Source organism: Peromyscus maniculatus, chromosome 10 (genome assembly GCF_049852395.1).
Source record: "Peromyscus maniculatus bairdii isolate BWxNUB_F1_BW_parent chromosome 10, HU_Pman_BW_mat_3.1, whole genome shotgun sequence".
Lineage (NCBI taxonomy): Eukaryota > Metazoa > Chordata > Mammalia > Rodentia > Cricetidae > Peromyscus > Peromyscus maniculatus.
In genome coordinates, this window is record NC_134861.1 from 32,425,330 (window position 1) to 32,448,457 (window position 23,128).

A 23,128-nucleotide genomic window follows, 5' to 3' on the forward strand; every position below is an offset into this window, starting at 1 on the left:
AGACACATTCTTACTTGTACACATAAAACTTGCTACTTTGAGAGCTCTGTTGTGAATGGATTTGCTTTATTTGGTTTTGTTCCTGTTTTCGTACTTGATGGATCTGCACACTAAGATTCTATAGGTTTTAGCATGTGCACTGTGAATGAGAACATAAGGGCTGAGATTAAGCCTCTGCTCTGAGCCTTTGTGCTGTCCTGCAGTGGGGAGATGAATGCTTTTCCTGCATCACACAAACTTGAAAGGGTAAACTCTGGATGTTCATTTCCTGAAAGTCCAAACATTAACAAGACTGAAGATGTCCGGGAGAGGATGCTCGAATGCTAAAATGTGACAGGCATTTGTACACATCTAATCCCAGGATTTAGAAAACTAAACCCAGAGCTGAAAGTGGGACCAAAAAAAATGAGGTTTCACATAAACAGTTTTGCTGAGTTCTTTGATGCTTTACACTACCACTTCCAGACTTGCCTTTCAATTTTTTTTTTCTTTTTTTAAGACAGGGTTGCACTCTGTCGCCAGGCTGACCTGGGATTCAATGATCCTCCTGCTTCAGCCTCCTGAGTGCTAGGATTACAAGTGGGAATCACTACCCCCAGCTGCCTTTCATTCTTCATTACTGTCAAATCCCTGTGACAGATAATCATAGACAACTTCCCTGGAGCATTTCCTTTCAGTAAACAGGAATACTATTACTAAAATCCTTCTTCCATTAGTGTGTGGGTCAGGGAAGCAGGCCCAAATCACACCACTGCATCTATACCCTGAGAACACCACTCTACCGTTCTGCCTCATACCAGTTCTTACTGCCTTACCTCTCTGGCCTACCTACTCCATTAAGTAGTCACACAACCCATTCCCTTCTGCTTAACCATTCAAACTTCCTTTAAGGGCAGGCAAGGCGGCTCAGCAGGTAACAGTGAGGGCCTGCCTGATGACTTGCATTCAACATCAGGGACCCACGTTTGGGAAAGAGACCCCCCCCCCAACCCTCTAGACACCCTCTAGAAAATATTACAATACTTTTCTCCTATTTTAAGCAAGGTAATTTCCTGTTGGTAATTTCCAGTACACGTGACTTTTATTTGAAAGAGGATAGGTGCCCAAGGGGGTGTCTTCTGACCTCAACACATGTGATATTATGTGCTCAATCACACACACACACACAGAGAGAGAGAGAGAGAGAGAGAGAGAGAGAGAGAGAGAGAGAGAAATTTAAAATTTTTCTTGCTTTATTACTAGAAAACAGTAATTCACAAAGCATGAACACCATACAGACTATGAAGCAAGTTACAAAAGGCCCATGTTTCTACAAAGGCTAACGTTTCTTTGGAGCCAGGCTGTCAAATTTATACTTCAGGATGCAGAATTTAGGATAACTACAAGAAAAACTGAAAGAACAGTTAAAGGTATTTTTCCATTGGTAGCAATTACTAGCTCTACTCCTTGGAGGTGTGGACCATTCTCAAGCTCTCATATTCCTCTCATGCCCTTCGTACACACTCAGAATCAAAATCATCTAGTCATACAACAGAATATGAAATACCAGAGCACAGTAAACCTAATTCCATCCATTTTCTCCCTCTGCCTGTCTATCTCGTTCTACTGGTCATATCAGAACTGATCTCACTACTGCAAAGCAAAACAGTAAGTTACACTAGCAACAAGCACCGGGGAAGGAATGCAGTCTACTGAGCCTTCTACCCTAACCAAACTTATCCATGTCATTTGTTACCGCACCTGGCAAACCTTCCTTATATGGGCAAAAGAACATCCCAGGCCAGAGGCCCCACCTTTGGCAAGCAGGTGTTGCTAAGCTAGTGAATATATTACCAGTTGGTGAGAGACCTGGACCCTCCCCTCCAGGCACTCTGTAAGGGCAGAGAGTGTCTGGGGAATGTAAGAGGGGCTAGGCCTGCTCTTGCCCAGAATTTTTGGTTTTCTTTTGACAACACAGAGGAGAAAGGCTGATGCATACTGAATGCATAGGATTCACAGCTGTGAGGACGAGTTTTAGGAGAGCTTAGGGGGACACAGCTTGAAAGCAAGTAAGAAAGGGGGTAAAAATCTGTTCTTCCTGAAATAAGCATTCTGACCTCGGGTATTCACATCCACTTTAACCTTTCCAGGGACTGTAAAGAGAAAAGGTGGGGAAACCACACCGAACAGGCACTGGGAAGGGTAGGGAGAAAGACAAGAAGGGTGTGACAGGGGCACAGGCCTCACGCCACCTTGTCTACCGAGAGCCAAAGTTCACCCATCCCAGCAGCCCTCCCCAGGCCATCACACCAGTGTGTACTCCTCTGCAGGCAGGCACACTGGAAAGTAAGCTTGAGAGATGCAGTTACTGTAACCAGTGACAGGTCAGCAACAGAGACAGTGACAGCTACAGTCAGCTTCATTTCAAAAGGATCTACACTGGGTTTGTCCTCTCTGCTGGGAAATCTAGTAGAGTGGTTTTCCTAATGTTCTATGTTCCTATATGATTTTAATGTTGTTCCTAACCAAATCTCTGTCTATATGTGTCATGCTAACATGAGAATGTGGGTTTCTGTTTATTAATTAGAGATAGGAGTTATTATCTCTTGCTCTTTGAAAACAGACCCAGTTGCAGGGACAGGGAATACGTGTAGCCCTGGCATGCTAGCATGTGCAGTATCTTTAGGATGCAGTCATTTCTTCCTCCACCTGAGCTTCTGACGATCTCTCAATGTGATAACACAGCCTCCTGCCCACAGGATTTTGCTAGGCAGACACTCACTGAGTCCAGAGTCTAAATAATTCATGGATGGCCCTGTCACTCAGGAGCACCAAGGCACGCCAGCTGACTCTTTGATGGGAGCCAGGCTCCAGGTTTTAATACTATTAGGTACTTCTGAGACCTCCTCTAGAAAATATTACAATACTTTTCTCCTATTTTAAGCAAGGTAATTTCCTGTTGGTAATTTCCAGTACACGTGACTTTTATTTGAAAGAGGATAGGTGCCCAAGTAAATAAGTAGGAGGAAAGTGGTGTCCTCAAACAAGCTCCCTACTCAGGATGCTCCGATGACAAGGGCAAAGCAGCAAATACAGCCTGCCCTCTTCCAGCCTACTCCAGCACCTGCCCCAAGCGAGCCTTCAAGAACCGATCAAAACTATCATCTGTTGATGTGTAATCTACAGTCCCCCCTCCTCCAGGAAGGCTTCCCAGATCACACCAGCCATGATACTGGTTCCTTCTTTCTCAAAGAGCCTACACTGGAAGCACCAGCTTCCCTTCTTTCTGTCCCTACCATAGTCTTAGATTAATACTTACCTCTTCTTTGTGTGCCAGTCTTGTCTACTTAGTTAAAATAAAGGAAGTGCACCAATTCTAAGATTCAAGAAGAGTAAAATGTGGAGTCTATTCTCAGCTTCTGATACTAGCTGTACAACCGTAAGCTGGACCCTTAGCTTGTCTAATACTCTTCCTAAAATCAAGAGATCTGAAAGAGAAGAATCTCAGGTCTCCTAGATATGATGTTCTTACAATTACATCATAAGCTGCTTTGGGACACCTAAGAACCATGTAGCTCTTTCAGAATCCTCAACAGGAACAAGGGCAAAGGTTCTGCAGTGGCCCCAGCCCCACAGGGTACACTGCAGAGCCTGCTCTGCCCGGTGTAACATGCTAGCTCACACCTCAGCCTTCACATTTATAAAACGAACTCCTCAGGGGACAGAAATTCCTTTTCAAAATCCATCTATCTAAACAAATCATCTTATCTACACACTATAAAAAGGAGGCATGAAGCTGTATGTCAAGATACAAAATAAGGTTATTGGCATCCTGAAGGTCGAAAAGCAGGTCTTCTGGTTCCTGTTGCCTCTTCAACAAGTCCAGGGTAAACAGGAAAGTATAGAAAGCTGACAGAGGAAGGGGCGGGAATTTTTCACAGGAATCCATCAGCAAAGTAGGCCCAGGATCTAAATTTCCAGAAAGCTCATCATAATCCAACAGCACCAGAGAGCCAGCCAACTCACACGAAGCAGCAGAGGATTGATAGTCTTTTGTGTCCCTTTATGCTGAACTTGAACCAGCCCTACAGCATCAGCGGCTTCCATCTCATCTCCAGGGCATCCTCTTGGCCTAGCTGAGGAACATGGGTCCCTAACAGACTCTACCGGTCAAAGACCCCACTGATCAGTTTTCCGTATTTACCTGCCTTTGCCTGTATTGTTCTTAAGCAGTCCTGCGGAAGCTTATCATCTTTTTAATTACCATCTACCCAGAAAAACATGATTTGAAACCATAACGATGCCCTTTCTCTTCTATTCATCCATTTCTTTACTGACAGGGTCTCAAGCAGCCCAGGCTAGCCTCAAGCTTACTGTGTAGTCGAGGATGGTGTAGATGTTCTGATTCTCCTGTTCCTCCCTCCGAGTGCTGAGATTACAGGCACAAACAGCCATTTCCAGTTTATGTGATAATGGGGGTCCAACTACGGCTTTGGGCATGCTAGGAGAACACTGAACTACCACCTCAGCCTCCCGTTATACCTCACTTAAATCATCTTTTTTGTTTTGTTTTTCAAGACAGGGTTTCTGTGTAGCCCTGGCTGTCCTGGAACTCACTGTGTAGACCAGGCTGGCCTCGAACTCACAGATCTGCCTGCCTCTGCCTCCCAAGTGCTGAGATTAAAGGCCCCTGCCACTATGCCTGTCTTTAAATCATCATATAAAAGCTCCAGTAAAGGATGTGCAGGAACCTGGAACTTGTTTAAACTAGAGGAGGCAGGTAAATGATCCCAGCACATGAAAACAATATGAGGTTCTTCAAAACCTAAAACTAGAACCACCATATGGTATAGAAATCTTATGTCTCAGAAATAATGCAGCGTCTCCAAAGTGTTATTTACACCTCTCTGTTATTCCAACATTTGACAAGGCAGTCGAGAAGTGGGTGCAAACCCACTATCCAATCAACAGAAGAATAGATGAAACGTGGGCTGGGGAGACAGTCCATGCTTACCAGGTGAGCATGGGGACCTACCTCATTAAATTACATTAAAAAGCAAAGCTGTGGTGGTGTGTACTTGTAATTCTAGCACTGGGCAGATGGAGACAAGCAGATCCCTACCAGCCTAGTCACCAAGTTCCCAAACAGTGAGAGACTTTGTTTTAAAAAAGAAGGTAAGCAGCACCTGAAGAATAACACCCATGGTTGATCTCTGTCCTCCACATACATGTACACACATGTGTACCCACCAATATTAACCATCATATATAACTAAAAGAAAAGAGAATGAGTTACATACATACATACACTACAATATTATTCTGCTTTAAAAAAATGAAATCCTGTCACAAAGCTCCAACATGGACGAATCTTGAAGGTGTTATGTTATGCAAAAAGCCAGGCAAAACTAGAAAAGAGGCTGTGTTTCTGCTCACAGCCATGCCGTCCAAGCGTCTGCTACAGTCCATCCAGGTCTTTGGATGCAAGAAGACAGCCACAGCTAATGGTGCACTGCCAACGGAAACGGCTCATCAAGGTAAACGGACGTCCCCTGGAGATGATGGAGCAGCACAGGCCGCAGAACAAGTTCCTGGAGCTGTTCTGCTTCTGGGCAAGGAGCAGTTTGCTGGTGTGGATATCTGGGTCCATGTGAAGGACAGTAGTCATGGGGCCCAAATTTATGCTATCTAACATTCCATCTCCAAATCCCTGGTGGCTTATTACCAAAAATATGTGGATGAGGCCTCTAAGAAAAAGATCAAAGATATCCTCATCCAGTATAATCAGCCCCTGCTTGTAGGTGACCCATCACTGTGAATCCAGAAAGTTTGGAGGTCCTGGTGCCCATGCTCCATACCAGAAATCCTACCTATACGACAATCTCAAGAAGGATCAGGGTTCACTTTGTAACAAAACAAAACTAGGAAAGTACTGCTCCACTTACATAAAACCGCAATCCAACTCATAGAAACAGACAGAAAATGGAGAGTGCCTGGAGTTGGGTGGAGAGGAAATGGAGAGTGATTGTCTAGCTGTCCCTCATTTTTACAAGATTAAAATGGCCCAGACATCTGTTACATAACAGTGTGTGTGTAGTTAATACTAATGAAAGGTATACTTTTGGCTATTAATTTTGAACACAATTAAAAATAAAGTTTCAATAAAGACAGAGGGAAATACACTGCCAGGCAGGGGACCTACAATCACACGCTCCTCACATGTGTTCTCAAAGCTGTCAGCCGATCCCTCTAAGTCCTGTTTTTCAACCTGAAGAAATAAGAACTTGACTGGGAATCCTGCCAAAGCTCATTTTTATAACAAAAGGCCTCATAAATTAGTTACTGACTCCAAATTGCCTCCAAGCATCACACTTATGTGGAGTGCCACTCATCAGTCATTACTAATGTCAGGGCTTGTGATCTCTACATTAAACTGTTCAAAAATCTTTATTTTCTAGTCAGTATCTTTGAGACTGATATCCAAAACACAAAGGAGAACAACTGATATTTCAGACAAAGGAGCAACCCATCATACTGAAGCAAACATATATTAACAGTGTAGTTGTGTGTGCATGAACAGGAAGGCTTGTGTGTGCACGGGATTACCTCGGCAGATGTTAGATTAGTTTTCCTTACTCTGAGGGCTTTGTAACACCCCATTATCAACTTCTCTGAAATACTAAGACTTGCCCACCCAAATAATGAACACCGATATCCCATCCAAGTGGGTACCTAAATAATTTGCTATTAGAGATAATTTTAGGGTATTAAAAACTCATGAAGCAATGGCCCAAGATTCTTATTGATCAAAAAAATCATACTTGTAGTTGGCCTATTGAAGATTATGGAGTGGCAAATGGCAAAAATCATTACACAGGAAAGAAGTCTGTAATTTCAAGTGATTATCATCAGTTACACAGGTTCTTGTTAATGACACTTTACAACAGCCTGCATTTCTGACTCATCAAACAGAAAACATAACAAGGAAAAATTCCATGAGACTTGAGTAAGACTCCTAGATCATTTCTTACTTCATTCCCCACCATCCAAGGTCAAAGGGTGCTACCCTTGTCTACCAGCACACAACCCACTCCTCGCCAGTTACGTAGAAACCACTGGAAAAGAGGCCAAAATTCACCTTGGTAACAAAACAATGTCAGCTTGCTAACTCCTTAGAATATCTCACACCACTAATTCATTTTCAGTGCTGGTATTTAACACCCAGGGCTTTGAGCATGCTAGGTAAACACTTTACACCTACACACTGCCCTCCATAGAAATGCTTGGTATAATAAATGTCTGCTGTTTTCTTAGAGCACCCTCCCCCTACAAACTGATCTTGCTTCTGTGCTTGACAGTCAGATACAAAAAGAAAATACACTGTAAGGCACCCCACTCTCAATGCACGACCTTCCTCTAAAGCTCTCAAGAAAGGTTTTATAAGCTCAACCACCACAGATATCACAAATGAGACAAACAAGCTATCTCAGAGTCTTCCTCATAATTCCCTGAAATGAAGTAATTGTGGGGAGAGGTGCAAGATCATTCAGAAATTAAAGGCTATTTGAATATCTATGGAATATTAATAGCAAGAAAGGCAATTTACAAGAGGGCTGGAGAAGGCAAGTCAAAGGCACCAGAGGCTTTCAATCTGCCTCTGATTTACATGACCAGATGCTGGGGCAAATAAGTACCTGATGCAGAAAGTCTCAACTGGAATATGTAAAATAAGGAATAATGCCTCCTATCAAAGACTGCTATTAATACTACAGCATTGTTTACAATGTTCTCCAAGATGAACGAGATCCACAAATTTTAAGTATTATAAATAATCCTCCCAAGAATCTGTTCCTATTCCTTTTTTATCATCCTCTGATGTCAAGCTTCAGCTATCTCAACAAAAAGAAACACATATCAAAGCTAAATTACCCCACCAAAGGCCAGTATGTTCCAGCAAGAGCTAGCCTGTTTGACTAGGATTTTTCTACACTCAGTGTTCCTGTCTCCCTCCAACCTCAGTCATCTGGTTGGGGAAGGGGAGAAAAATCAATGTAGCAAAGGTTTAAAGCATTTTGTTGTATTTCTTCCTTGAATCATTGTCTCTTAAATTTAGAAGCACATAGGATCACTCTAAGTACAACCTGCAAATCTAAACAGAGAAGGCCAAATATAGAGACCATGCTGAATTTTTTTTTTATTAAAAATTAAAGTCATGCCGGGCGGTGGTGGCGCACGCCTTTAATCCCAGCACTTGGGAGGCAGAGCCAGGTGCATTTCTGTGAGTTCGAGGCCAGCCTGGGCTACCAAGTGAGTTCCAGGAAAGGCGCAAAGCTACACAGAGAAACCCTGTCTCGAAAAAAAACCAAAAAACAAACAAAAAAAAAAATTAAAGTCACAGGGCTGAAATACAGCTTGATATGTATCTCTCAGTGGTAAAGGGGCTACCTAGCATGTGCAAGTCCCAGGGTTCAACCTCAAGAACAGCCAGAAACAAAAAATTTAAAAGTCCCAAACCAAAAAAAAAAGTCTTCTTCCGTGCTTTTCCTACCTCGTGAAGTAAGGATTGAGTCATAAATGCCCTCTGAACACCACAGCAAACAAGGCCAAAGGGCATCAGTATCTTTAGGCCATCAGAACATGCGCCCTTTAATGCTTCTGCCTTCCCATAGGACTTCTAATCCTGCCACCTTGCATGAAGGTAATATTCTCAGTAATATGCCTCTCTGAGGAGGGAGACAGAGCTCTATTTTCAAAGATTTATTTTCAGCCAGGCATGGTGGCACATGCCTTTAATCCCAATGCCTGGGAAGCAGAGGCAGTTGTATCTCTGAGTTTAAGTACAGCGTGGTCTACAAAGTGAGTTCTAGGAAAGCCAGGGCTACACAGAGAAACCCTGTATCGAAAAACAAAAACAAAACAAAAAAGATTTGTTTTCAAGATGAGACGTGGTATGTTACCACCTAAGTGTCTGTGTGTAGACACTAAGCCAGGCACCTTCCACAGTACTGTGAGTTCTCAAAATGATCCCATAAGATAGACAGAATTCGTGTCCTGTAGGAGAAGCTTACCTACTCCCTCATAGCCAGTAACTGGCAGGGCAGAAATCTAACGTAAATCCGGGACTCTGAGGCCACTCTCTCTTAGCGGCAGCCTTGAGTTGAACATTTCTAGATGCCTGCCAAACCCAGAAAGGTCTGGAAGCTTCGGCCATAAGAGGATTTCCCAAAGGCACCTGCACAGTCAGACTGAAAATCTCTGAGTCTGTACTATTTCTGAAAGCTGCAGAGAGTATAGACAAACTTGAAAATGGGATATAATCCTAAATATAAAATATAAGTAAGTATATCCAAACAGTGATGTTTGCTGACTTATTTACCCTAATAGTTCACAAATCCTCTTGTGCCCCAACACCTAGTGTGTCTATATGCAGAACCAGGCTCCTGGTCCCCTTCCTCCCTCTCATCCACTCCACAGCCCTTGCAGAGCAAGTCTGAGGTCCAAAGCTCAGCACTTTAAGACCTGTTGTTGCCTGAGGAGTGGAGGAGGAGTAGAGTGTCTCCAAATACTATTTCAGATTTGGAGGTGGGGTTTTCAAGGCTTGTTTTCACCCAGGAGTGTTGGGGGCGGGGGTGCTGGTCTCCAGATACCGCTGCATGCCAGGAGCTGGATCAAGCACTGTGGTTGGTAAAATCTAAAAGGAACTGTCTCCTGAAGAAACACAACAGTTTCGTAAATGGCCTCTCCTCTCTCTGAGACAGATGTCAGATCCCACTGTCCCCAGGACTTCACAAGTGGTTCTCACTATGTGACCCCCCCTTCACTCCCCCAGCATGGAATTCCCTTCCACATGGTGATGCTGCCTCTGCTCTGGGAGGACAGAGCTCCTCTCAAGATGGCTGGTTCTTCTAATGATAACCACAGTGCCTGGCACAAAGCAGACACTGAGTATTATGCTCATTCATGCCATTCACTAATAAATTGACTAAACCAATAAGATTCTGATGCATAAAGCTAATAAATAAAAAGCCCACTTTGTTGTACTTTGAAATGTACCTGTTAGAACAGGCTATTCTAATGGCATTAATAAAATCTAATTATCTGACCAACACTGGCATTTTAAAAAACAGAACAGAAAATAGCACAGGAGTTCATGGAACACCAGTAAACAGTACTTTGTAAATCTGAAGCAGGTGCACACGCACAAACACATCCATAAAAATACATTTATCTAGCAATGAAATTACCGATATAATCCTGGTAATGTGATCAAAAATTGTTTCTTTCAAAATGGTGAAGCATTTTGAAATCAATTGTGATTACTCTGAAGTCCCTTCATTTAACTTATAAAACAAAAATATCATCTTCCCTTGTAAAACTTAGTCTGAGTGAGCCAATTAAGATGGCTTCCTAAATGGGGAAGTTAAAAAACAAAAACACCTACACATGGGAATGCCTGAAGATTACAGCTGATTAAATTCACAAGAGAACTGCACACCTGTTAATACCACAGTTGGGCTTTAGGTTTCACATTGGTATCAGGTCATCCTTAAGCCCCACCTCCTCTCCATCCTGTATTTCTTAAGGCAGTCTTGAATACCTCTAAATTATTTACAAACATCCACACCAACACTGGCCTTCCTTTAGATGTCTGGAACCAGAGTATAGTTCCATGAAAGGTGTGCTTAGGGACTTGGCAGAACCTGGAATCACACACTAACCTGCAGCAGAGCAACTAACTAGTCGGTATAAACCTGTGTGTGTCGACAGTAGACATATAAAGAACTAAGTGATTTGGTGTGGAAATTTATTTCTCCAAAATCAGAACCACAAACAGTTCCAGGACCCATGGCACTGTCACAGATGCGTCCCGGACTAGAGAACAAAACCACAGGGCAAAGCTGGCTAAATGACACACTGTTACTACTGTGGGCTTAGGGTGTTGTTCTTATTGTCTGCCACAAGGGGAAAAAGGCTTTATTTACACAGTAGCTACACAATGACAATACACTCTGCTCGCTGTAGTTTAGAGCAGCTTGTAGCCAACAACCTTTGGCTATTACAGCAAAAGGAGATATTCTAGGGATCCAAATACAATGTGCCATCCTCGTCATGCTTGGCCACCAAATATCTTATATTCTCGCCACCGTGGAGAATTACAAGGGGAAAACAGAGGCTATACTTGTAAGAATGAGCCGTTAAATTCTTAACCACAAGGCAGACAATGGAGGCGCACACCTTTAATCCTAGTGCCTAGGAGCCAGAGGCAGGTCAATCTCCAAGAGTTCCGAGGCTACAGTGAGACTCTGTCTCAAGAAAAATGAATCAATTAATTCTCAAGCTTCAACTGCTCACTTCCAAGAGTCTAATAAGACATTTTGAAAAGATGGTAAAGTGCTCTGTTAGTGAGACCCCTTAAAGCATTTTCTTTCAGGAAATATGGAAGGTAAAGAAGCAAATATGGGAAAGCAGCAAAAAGATAGGAACCTTAAGGAAGATTGGTCAAAGGACTCTTTAATACTTGTGACCCTCAGGAGCAAAAGCTAGGCCCTTTCAACAGAAAAAGAGGCAGAGGTCAACATGACAGCCTATCTGCTCTACAATGCAATGGGCCACACCTGCTTATAGACCAATGCTTCCAAGAGCATCTGTTGACTTCACAGTAGATAAAGCAGGTACTGAAGAAATTAAACTCTAAGACAATTAATCTTTGATGGGGGAAAGGTTAAACTCCAGACTCTGACATCAAAGAGGCCTTGCTTCTGTTCTTTTACTAAAGGCAAGGTACCTTTCTTAGTCCAGGTTGCCTAAGCAGCAAACCATTGACTGGGTGGCTTAGACAACGCACAGGAGCTGCTTATAGTTCTCAGTGTAGAAGTGAGGATCCTAGCACAGCCAGGTTCTTTGTGAAAGCCGCCTCCGTGGTTTACAAATATCCTCTTGTAGCTGAAGTTTCTCTGATCCTTCCTGGCCCGTGGTTGGGACGAATCTCTCCCATCTGTGTCCTGCAGCTGCTTGGTCCCAAGTAAACACAGAGGCTTATATTATTTACAAACTGTATGGCCTATGGGCCAGGCTTCTTGTTAGCTAGCTCTTAAAATTTAACTCAATCCATTTCTATTAATCTATATGTTGCCATGTGGCTGTGATGTGATGTCTGCTGGCATCTTGTTCCTTTGGTAGAGGGCTGGCGTCTGCTTTCACTTTCCTTTCTTCTCCTCTCTCTCTCCAGTTTGAATGTCCCACCTAACCTTATTCTGCCTCACCATTGGTCAAACAGCTTTATTTATCAACCAATCAAAGCAACACATATTCACAGCATACAGAATGTCATCCCACAGCATCCTCCTGTATTTCCAAAGAACAGATAAAAAGGTCTTGTATTATGGACACTAGTCCCAACCTTAGGGCTCTTCCCTCACAATTCAATCACCTCCCAGCTCCACCTTTTAACATTATATTGGGAACTAGAGTTTCAGCTAACAATATGAAGTGGAATACAGATATTCAGTATGTTTCCTTTTTAATCATGTATATAGAAAATTCTCAAAAGAATTGCATCAAGCTTGGCTTTGGTTTATTTTTTGGGGGGTAGGAGGGTTGGTCTTTTTAAGACAGGGTTTCATTATGTAGTCTTATTAGCTGGAACTCACTATGAAGACCAGACTGGCTTCAAACTTGCTGAGTCCTCCTGCCTCAGCCTCCACAGTGCTGGGGATCACAGGTGTACACAACTGTGTCTAGTTTGCAGAGAACTTTTAAAAGAATTCTCATCCCTGGGTGGAGTGGGAAAGAGTCTAGGAAGAAAACACTTATTCACTTCTGAAAGCTCAGGTTTTTCTTTTCTTCAGTACAAGCATTCATAATGCACAATGTAAACTGTAATTATTTTATAATGCATTTTAAGGTCAAATTCTCAGATATATAGAATTAACTCTTTTGATAGATGTGGTGGTCTGAAAGAAAATGGCCCCCAAAGGGGGTGGCACTATTAGGAGGTGTGGCCTTGTTGGAGGAAGTGTGTCACTGTGGGGGCGGGCTTTGAGATTTCATTTGTTCAAGCTTCCCTCAGTGTGACTTTCAGTTGGCTTCCTGTTGCCTATCAAGATGTAAAGACTCTCCACTCCAGCACCACGTCTGCCTGCATGCTACCGTTGCTTCCCACCGTGATAACAGACTGAACCTCTGAAACTGTCCGCCAGCCCCCACAATTACATGCTTTCTTTCCAAGAGTTGCCATGGTCATGGTGTCTTTTCACAGCAAAATAAAAGCCCTAACTACGACAAAGGGTTTCATGAAAGTTATAGGGCAGTTTTCACAAATGATGTAATAGCAGCTCTGACTAGGAATGAGTTATTTAGTTTGCCAACTGCTCACTGACTGACTGCATTTGGATTTGCAGGAGGAGCTAAAGGAATGCTAAAAGAAATACTGTCCATTGCCACTGTCTCTAAGAACTCATCAGCTCAAGAAAACATGGATAGAACTACTTTGAGCACATACCTGAAACTAGTAATGCCTAGGGTACCTGATACAGATTATCAATCACCAAGGAGCTTTATCAAAGAGAAAAGTTCAGCATGAGGCACATAGGAAAATGGCTTTGATTCATGGTATTGGGGCTCAGGCTGGAACCGGAGAGCAGTGGGGTTTCCTAAAGACTTACTGGGTGGTCTAATGTAGTGAGGAAGGGGCTGAGCCCTGACAAAGGTTCCAACATTGCTTGGACTCCAGTCTATCTGCATTCTTGAGATGGCTGTGAAATAATCTTGTAGCCATCAGAGCAACCTCACATACATACTCAAGAAATCTTCAGAGTCTGTGGGAAGTTAAACCTGGATGGCAAAATTCTTACCACAGTCACCCAATAGCAGTATCAGCACCTGATTATGTCACTATTTTAGACTTCTGAGAATTCACAGGCTTTCAGCAAAGAAGTCAGAGGATGAGCAGACTTGAATTCAGGACCTTAGAAAGTACAGTAACACTTTTATATAATATTCATACTCACTGCTTGACAGCTTGGCTCCTTTTTTTTTTCTTTTCTTTTCTTTTTAGAGAAGGGTTTTCTTTGTAGCCTTGATGACCTGGCATTCAGTATGAAGCCCATGCTGGCCTTACATGTGTAGTAAAACTCAGGCTTTAGTTCTACAAGTGCTGGAATTACAAGCATGCATTGTCATATCTGGTGCCCACTGTTCAACTTTATTTATTTATTTATTTATTTATTTATTTATTTATTTATTTACTTATTTACTTTTTTGTTTTAAAGAATGAAATTCACTCTGTAGACTAGGCTGGCCTCCTTCTCCTGAGCACTGGGATTAAAGGTGTGTGCCAACAAGCCTGGCCCCATTATTTATTTCCTATAAAGTCTGCTTCCACAAATAGGTTTTGTTGCTGTTGCTTTGTTAAAGAACATACAGATTTTCTGTCATAGTACTATAAAAACAAACACACAAAAACAAACCTGAGTAAATGCTGGGTGGGCACTGTCACACTCTAAAAACAATGTTTAGCTCCTGAGATCCGAAAGAAGCAAGGAGAAGACTATTTACTGTTTACCTTGTAAACTCACAAATTAGTAAGTTAGGTGGAAATGAAACGTTTCAATAGAAGCATATTTTAAAGGGTTGAAAGTCTGATGTTTGTTTCTCTTCAATAATTTCAGAGACTTTAAAGAGAGGTGTTTATTTCTGTTTCCTTTCTTTTAAAGGGAAACAGTTAATGGTGACCATAACCATTTTCTTTTTTTTTTTTTTTTTATTTTTCAAGACAGGGTTTCTCTGTGTAGCTTTGCGCCTTTCCTGGAACTCACTCATAACCATTTTCTAAACCATAATCATTTTATAAAATGTCATTATCTCCAAGTTGAAAACATCCATCTATCTGAAAATGTGTATCTTAATGCCTATTGCTATTTATTGTCATCTCCCTGAGAGGCACTACCTTTTGTGGAGAACATCTTTATATGGCTTTGTGTTCTTCCGTCTCTCTCAACTCCACAGCACAGTTCTGTGGTTTGTGAGAAGCTGTCACTTGATCAAAGCCTCCCTCCCCAAAAGCACCAGTGCTTCCAACTAGAATTTGAAAATAGGGCAAAATGGAAGGGATGAACAATGAAGCCCAGCCTTCCTGAAATCTGGAAGACCCCTACAGGGGGCGGAGACAGAGGATACTCACAGGAGACTGGAAAGCAAGATTTGGGGACGGTAAACCTTAGTTTCTCTTGTTCTGGGGGCCAGTTTGCACCTCGTTTCCTCCACATCTTGTCCATTCAGTTTTTTCCTTGATCGGCAGAACACTTACTCTCCTTAGAAAGGTTAACTAATATAAAAGGCCTTCTTTCTCCTCACTACAAACCGTCTGTCACAGACACATCAACCACACCTCCAGCCAGACAGCTGGGTAGCACGGCTACATTTCTGTGAATGCCTTTTTCCTGGTTTGTCATTTTACTTATTTTGGTTTTTTGAGACAGAGTTTCTCTGTGTAGCCCTGGCTGTTCTGGAACTTGCTCTGTAGACCAGGCTGGCTTCGAACTCACAGAGATCCACCTGCCTTTGTTTGCTGAGTGCTGGGATTAAAGGCGTGCACCACCACTACCTGGCTTTATTTATTTTTAATTTGGAAGAAGGGTTTGCACGCATTCCAAAGAATGATGTGGAGATCAAAGGAAAACTGCTGTGAGTCAATTCTCTCTTTACACCAGGGGGAGCCTGGGAATCAAACGTGGGTTGGCAGGATTAGCAGTGAGCACCTTTACCCACTGAGTACCCCACCAGTCCTAAGCTGCCTCTTTTAAAGCAATCATTTTAAGTCTCCAGCTGGCCATCGCCTAGTATAAAAAGTTATCTGGGCCAACCAGAACTTCAATACCACATCAAACCTTACATAATTTTGCACTGAGGTTTAATTTTTTTAAGTTAGACAAGAAGTAAAGTTGAATCTACAATGCATTCAAGTCAGGTGGGGGGCAGAACAGTTACTAAGTGGAAGGCTCCAATGAACGAATAATAAGGGAGGCACTGCCCTGTAGCAGACAGCACATAGCTTTGGAGTTTGGATTTGTATGAAACCAACCTCCTCTCGCTCTCTCCCTGTCTCCTTCCATTCACCTCTCTTTCTCTCCTTTGGGACAGTGTCTTACTATACAAATCTTGGCTGGCCTGTAATCTGCTATGTAGACCAAGTTGGCCTCAAACTCACAGAGATTTGCCTGCCTCTGCTTCCTGAGTTCTGGGATTAAAAGCATGGCCACCACACACCAAGCTCTTGCCTGAAACTTTCCAATAACCCTCTTTTACCCTCCCTTAATTCTATCATACGGCTTTGTGTTCTACTACTACTACTACTATTTATTATTATTATTATTAATATTTTTTTTATTTTGGTTTTTTCAAGACAGGGTTTCTCTGTGTAGTTTTGGTACCTGTCCTGAATCTCGCTCTGTAGACCAGGCTGGCCTTGAACTCACAAAAATCCACCTGGCTCTGCCTCCTGAACATTGGGATTAAAGGCATGCTGCCCAGCTATTATTAATATTTTAATGCCAGGTGTGAACCCTGGGCCTTGCCAATGTTAGGCAACTGTGCTCTTTCTCAGTAAACCCAGCCCACATCTTTTAAATTCAGAAAACATCTCTAGTTTTTGCAACCAGAAATGACTGACTAAAAGTAATTATAAATTCAGGATTCTTTTTTTTTTTTTTAAATCAAATTAGTAGTCACAAACTAAATGTTTAGCTCCCCGTTTCCTGAATACTTTCTTGTGGGTTACTGGTCCATGTGAATCATGTCAAAATTACTGACAAATCTATAGTTTAATAATCAAGACATCCTTCTATTATAATAGAATTCATATCATAAACTAAATTGAAAAAAACTACCTAGCATCATTTTTTTTCTAAAAAAATCAAATGAAATGGTCTCACAGGAGATGCTGACTCAGTCAAGACTTTGCCTATTATACCTGTACTCAGAGGTGGAGAAAAGAGGACTGAAGGGTCAAGGCTAGCCTGCACTACACAGTGAGGTCCTGACTGGAAGTCAGCCAGCCAGCCACACATGCTGGTGGAGGAGCTATTTTTGATGCTGTACGGAATGCATTTAAGTTTAGTTAGAAATGATATGCCTGCCTGTAATTCCGGCAGTTCGCAGGGAAATAGTGCACAGAGTGAAACAAATTGACTTTGAGTCTGCACTGGTAACTGGTTAATTTCTTTTGCCATGTCCACGATTTATCAAAATAAATGTTAGTGCAATGGAAACTTTAATGTTGAAGATTATCCTATGTCAAATATTACACATCCATACAGGCTTTATCCTTTGATCTCTCTGTGCCATTTTTTTTTTAGGGAAAATATACCCAAATTTCTATTATATAAGATGTTTAAGATGATTTTATGATTTTTTTTCTAATTACAAAATAATTGAAAATTTATTTCAGAAAAAATTCCAAATATAGAGAATTCATTCAGAAATAAATAGTAACTACTTCAGTATACACTATTTCAAATTCTTTCTACACTGTTTATAAGACTTGATAAAGATATTAATTCTAATTATCTTTATCAATATTCTCAAACTAAATATGTTATACATTTAAAAATACTCCTCTCTTCTTTCCTCTAGTCTCTATGGATTCTACAAAACCTAAGCCACAATCACATTCACAATTTTAAAAAGAAAGCCTTTAACTCTTAAGATTTATTTTTTGGTTGCTTTTTTTGTTTAGTACTGGTGACTGAATACAGGGCCTTGTATATGCTAGGCAAGAATTCTCCCACTGAATTATGCCAACATTTCTGACATTTCTTACAAGATTCAAGTTTTATGTCTTACTTCAAATAAAATGCTGGTCACAGGTACTCAGATTATTCTGAGTCATCACATGTTTCACTACACTGAGGTAAGCTGGTCAGAGGTGAGGAATGTGGGCATGGTACCATGGGATGCGGGAAATACTTACACAAGACATAAACTCACTTCACAGTGTACTGCCTGAGGCTGGACCAGCATGCCATAAACCCTTGCAAATCAGCAAGACTGAAGAATGTTCTTGCCTTCCTTTTGAGCTCTCAAGAACAGCTCATGTGAAAGTGGAAAGTGCTATCCACCATTTGTTGACTCTGTGTTTAAATTTAGACTGATTCTAACCAGTCTCTCATGTGTAAAATAAAATGTGTATTTCAAAGACTTAGTAAAATGGGGGAAAAGCATTTAAATAATTTTTCATACTGAAACATACTGAGAGGAAATTTTATTTTTGAGTATATGGCAACAATCAATCTTAAATCTAATTACTTATTTAACATATCTAGGTCTTGCTGGACATTAGCTTACATCAGTACCCCAGAACCTGGACAGGTTGAAGCAGGGTAACTGAGGACCTGAGACCAGCATAGGCTGAAGAGATTGCTTTTTCTCCCAGCTTCTGTGAGGAAGAAGCTATTAGAATTATTCTTTTCCATCCTGCCAGGGGCTCAAGGTCTTGTAGATGGCAGATACTTCTCTGTGCTTCTCGGTCAGCAGGGTGATGTGCCAGCAGTGTGCTCAGAGAAAGCATTTACTCTTTCTGTGCCTCTAGTTTCACTTCTATAGTTTATAGATGGCAAGGGCCTCCCTCATGCAATTGTCATGGGATTAGCTACTTTTCTTTTTTTTACTGTGGTTGAGACGAAGTCTCACTATGTTGCTCAGGCTGGCCTCAACATGCCAAAGGCTAGTAATGTGCTACCCTGCCTGGCTTTGATTAACTATTAATACACAACACATATATGCAATATATTTACTTAGAACAGTTCCCAGAGCACAGTAAGCAAAGTATTAAGCACTTGTTATTATTACTGTAACCCAATTATTCTGGGACTAGAATCAATATCCTTAGGTTATGACAAAGACCAACCCTAAGAACAGCTGGGCTCTTGAGACTGAACGTATAGAAAGATGTCACACAGAGAAAACCAAACAAGGGCTGGGGAGGCGGCTCAGTGGATAAAGAGCTTGCTGTACAGGTGCGAGGACTACATTCGGGATCCACATGATAAGCCGGGCAATATGAGGTCATCCATAAGACCAGTACTCTGGAGGCAGAGATGGGGTCCTGGGAGCAAGCTGGCTACCTAAACTAGCTAGAATTTGTGAAGTCTGGATTTAGGGAGCCCCTCAATCAATAGAGCAGAGCGTGACTAAGGGAAATAACAGACATCAACTTTGGATTTCCACACACTTGTGCAAACATGTATCTATATACACCCAAAACATGCACATACACATAAATGCACACCACATACACATGTGAAAAGAAGAAAAACCCCAAGAAACTGCTCTACATTTTGTAAGTAAAATGTCCTTAAAATGAGACAACATAGGTTAGCTTGGAACCCAAGCATGAAGCTTATGATCAGAGATAACAAACTGTCTTAAGTCTGAGATGAAGATTCATGAAAAAGAAGTAAGTACCAATTGATCTAGCAGCATAGACCATAGCCATGATTTCCATAAGGCAGTGGTTCTCAGGCTTCCTAATGCTGCGACCCTTTAATTCAATTCTTCATGTTGTGGTTACCCCCAACCATAAAATTATTTTTTGTTGCTATTTCATAACTGTAATTTTGCTGTTATTAACCATAATGTAAATATCTGTGTTTCCAATGGTCTTAGGCAACCCTTGTGAAAGGGTCATCTGACCCTCAAAGGGGTTGCAATCCACAGGTTGAGAACCACTGCTGTAAAGCTTCATGTGAATGAATGAGTTAGAAAACAAAGTACTGAATCCAGAGTGAATGACTGAATGATCATTCATTCATTCAGGCAAGATCAAGAAAGATCTCTAGGGACTGAGAAGATGGCTCACTAGTAAAGCGCTTGTATGCAAGCATGAATGGTGGGGGATATTATTTTAAGGCGTGTTACTTTTGTTTATGTTGCATTTGTTTAACTCTGTGAAGATGTGTTACTGTGCCTGTCTAAAACATCTTATGGTCTAACAAAGAGCTGAATGGCCAATGGCAAGGCAGGAAAAAGAATAGGCTGGGATGGCAGGCAGAAAGAATTAATAGAAAGAAAAATCTGGGAGAGGAGAGATCAGGAGCAAGGAAAGGAGAAGGACATCAGGGGCCAGCCACCCAGATACACAGCAAGCCACAGAGTTAGAGACTACAAAAGTAAGAGTAAGGCCAAAGCCCAGAGGCAAAAGACAGGCAGGTTAGTTTAAGTTAAGAAAAGCTAGCAAGAAACAAGCCAAGCTAAGGCCAGGCATTCATAATTAAGAATAAACCTCTGTGTGTGATTTACTTGGGAGCTAGGTGACAGGCCCCCAAAGGGACAAAGAGTAAGAAAACAACCAAATGAATCCCCAGCACCCACATAAACAGGCAGCTGTGGTCACACATGCTTGTGATCCCAGCACCTGAAGGCAGAACTGTCGCCAGGTTCAGTGAGAGACCCTGTTTCAAAGAATAAGGTGAAGAGCAACAGAGGACACTTGATGCCAGCCTCCAGCCTCCACTGTGCCCACACCCACATACATACATACACTATACTACTCTCCCTACCTCTCCTGATCACTCTCTCCCACCCCACACTCCCTCTCTTTCTCTCTCCCTCTCCCCACTGTCCGCCCCCCACAATCTTTAAATCACCACTACTTATGGTGATATTGTGTTCCCCAAAATATTGTGCACCCTAATAAACTTATCTGGCGTCAGAGAACAGAATGGCCACTAGATATAGAGGCCAGAAAATGGTGGCACTCATACCCTTAATCCTAGCTAGCATTCGGGAGGCAGAGATCCATCCAGATCTCTGTGAGTTCAAAGCCACACTGGAAACAGCCAGGTGTGGTAACAAGAGCCTTTAATCCCAGGAAGTGATGGCAGGAAGCAAAAAGGTATTTAAGGCGTGAGGACCAGGAACTAGAGCAGGTTAAGCTTTCAGGCTCTTGAGCAGCACAGTTCAGCTGAGAGTCATTGGGATGAGAACACAGAAGCTTCCAGTCTGAGGAAACAGGATCAGCTGAGGAATTGGCAAGGTGAGGTGGCTGTGGCTTGTTCTGCTTCTCTGATCTTCCAACATTCACCCCAATATCTGGCCTTGGGTTTGTTTTTATTAATAAGACTCTTTAAGATTCATGCTACATCTGGCGCCCCACGTTTGTGGTACAAATTCATGCTACAACTAACTACTCAGACACAAATTATCCTAAGACAGTTGAATAACATTCCTGAGGCATCTGGTTTGGTGCATCTCCACCATTTATTTTTCCTCTTCTTCCAAACCTCTAGCCTTGCTGCTCAGGTGGGACTGACGAAACTCTCCCTCTGGGAGCACCTTGTTTAGTGATATAAGTTGAGCACCCTATTCTCTGATGCCAGTCATGAACAGTCAGAACAATTACTGATCCCAGGACCATGGTGAGGCAGATGTGCTCTTTCTACTGGCCTTCTAGGACTTGGGACAACCACCTTGTAACTACTGTAGAGAGAGAGAGAGAGAGAGCTCCCTTGTGAAGACAGCCTGCATAACAAACAAAGCTAAAAATAAAGAAGAAAAAAACTGGGTCTAGTCAGGTCATTTAAGCCCACCAGAAGTCTTAAAGATGGAATCTGCCTTCTCTGTGACCAGCGATTTCTCTGTCACTTTGGCCATGTGTGTTAGACTCTTTCTTGCTTTATAATCAAATTCTACTTTAAAAACAACAGAAAATCAAACTATTTTTTTTTACAATCAATCGTAAACATACCTGCTCATGCCATGACTTTTAATCTATTGTCATTACAACACCAAGGGGAAAATCATTAATCTGCTTTCTCACTTGTAAACAATTCCCTCTAAATCTCAAAAGTACACAGTACCTTAAATACACTCTAGTTTGACTCTTCTTTTGTATGTATTTGATACTGCTCAGTTTTCAAAGAGATGCAATCTTTTCCTGACTAGGACGACTGAGCTGTTACACATAGTCAGCAACAGCAAGGGAGTAAGCAAGCACATGGAAGAGCACAGTGCACTAATGTGAGTGGAGTCAGTGGCCAATCTCCTCACCGACAGTGCTAGATGGGTCCTTCCTAGAGGACACTGCTGCTTTGCAGATCTGAAGCCCTTGCACAAGATACTAACCAGCCTTGCATGGCCCTGACCAGCCAGTCTGCCACTGGCACTAAGCACACAGCTTGATTTGTTTGTTTGTATAAAGTACAGTATGCTTCAATATTTTGAAATGAAAGATGTGCCAGAAATAAAAAAATCCTTACAAGTTCTTAGCAGCTCTTTCTAAATTGCTATAAACATTACTATGTTCTAAATTATTTTGGCCATTAAGGTTGGCAGCTCTCCAAATGTAATCATTTTATACAAGGGTCAGCTAGCTCTCTCATAGGACCTTAAAGTAAGGTGAGGCCCACTTCAATAAGACCACCTTATCAAGCAGAGATGGTTGATTTTCAAAGGACTACAGAACTACACAGCATCCGGAGACAAGTAGGAGACTCACCTGCCAGAGCCTTGATACGGGACCGCTCAAAGAGCCGTGCAGAGCTGTTTTCATTGTCCCAGTCATCCACATCCCAGCGGTTGTTGACATCGCTGTACTGCTGCTGGATCTCAATGTTGTCATAGTCTGTGGCTACTGTGGTCGTCATCTTGAACTGTCTCAGGCGTTCTTCCACATCAGTTCCTTCTTAGAGTTCTGTGAAAAAGTAAAGGAAAAGCTCACTTATATATACAAAGCATACAGTCTCTACAGACCTGGTGGGAGAATAGTAAGTAGAAAGTATGGCCATTACTGCTTGTCCAGATATTCTCTTCTAGAGCCAAGCTGGTTTTTAACTCTGGCTCTGCTTCCCCTCAAATGTGTGACCTTGGCCAACCTGCTTTATGATTTTTCCCAAACATAGAAGTGGGAGGAGATTTCACAGGCTGTTGAGAAGACTAAATGAAATGCTGGATGCCAAACTAATGGTTCTTCTTTTTCTAAAAAGTTAAAGTTATATTAGGGCTATATCAACACCTACTTGGGTATTTGAATGAATTCATTTAGTTTTATTGTCTATCACCAGAAACTATTACCTTCTAGTTTCTCATTCATAAAATGTTATATAAGAAAACTAACAAATTATTCTATACATCTTAGTTACATATTAAAATTGAT

At 41.8% G+C, this 23,128-nt stretch overlaps 1 protein-coding gene and 1 pseudogene across 3 annotated transcripts in view; one reads left to right on the forward strand and one right to left on the reverse strand.

The window, feature by feature from the left end:
- Sptbn1 (spectrin beta, non-erythrocytic 1) overlaps positions 1-23,128 on the reverse strand; it is a 174,996-nt gene that overhangs the window by 108,437 nt on the left and 43,431 nt on the right. For all 3 annotated transcript variants that reach the window (XM_006993194.4, XM_015986682.3, XM_076546163.1), the window contains exon 2: positions 22,472-22,666. In XM_006993194.4, coding sequence (XP_006993256.1) covers positions 22,472-22,619 — 148 coding nt within the window. In that variant the 5' untranslated portion in view covers positions 22,620-22,666. The remainder of the gene's footprint in view (positions 1-22,471; positions 22,667-23,128) is intronic.
- LOC107399492 (small ribosomal subunit protein uS9 pseudogene) lies at positions 5,420-5,956 on the forward strand (annotated as a pseudogene).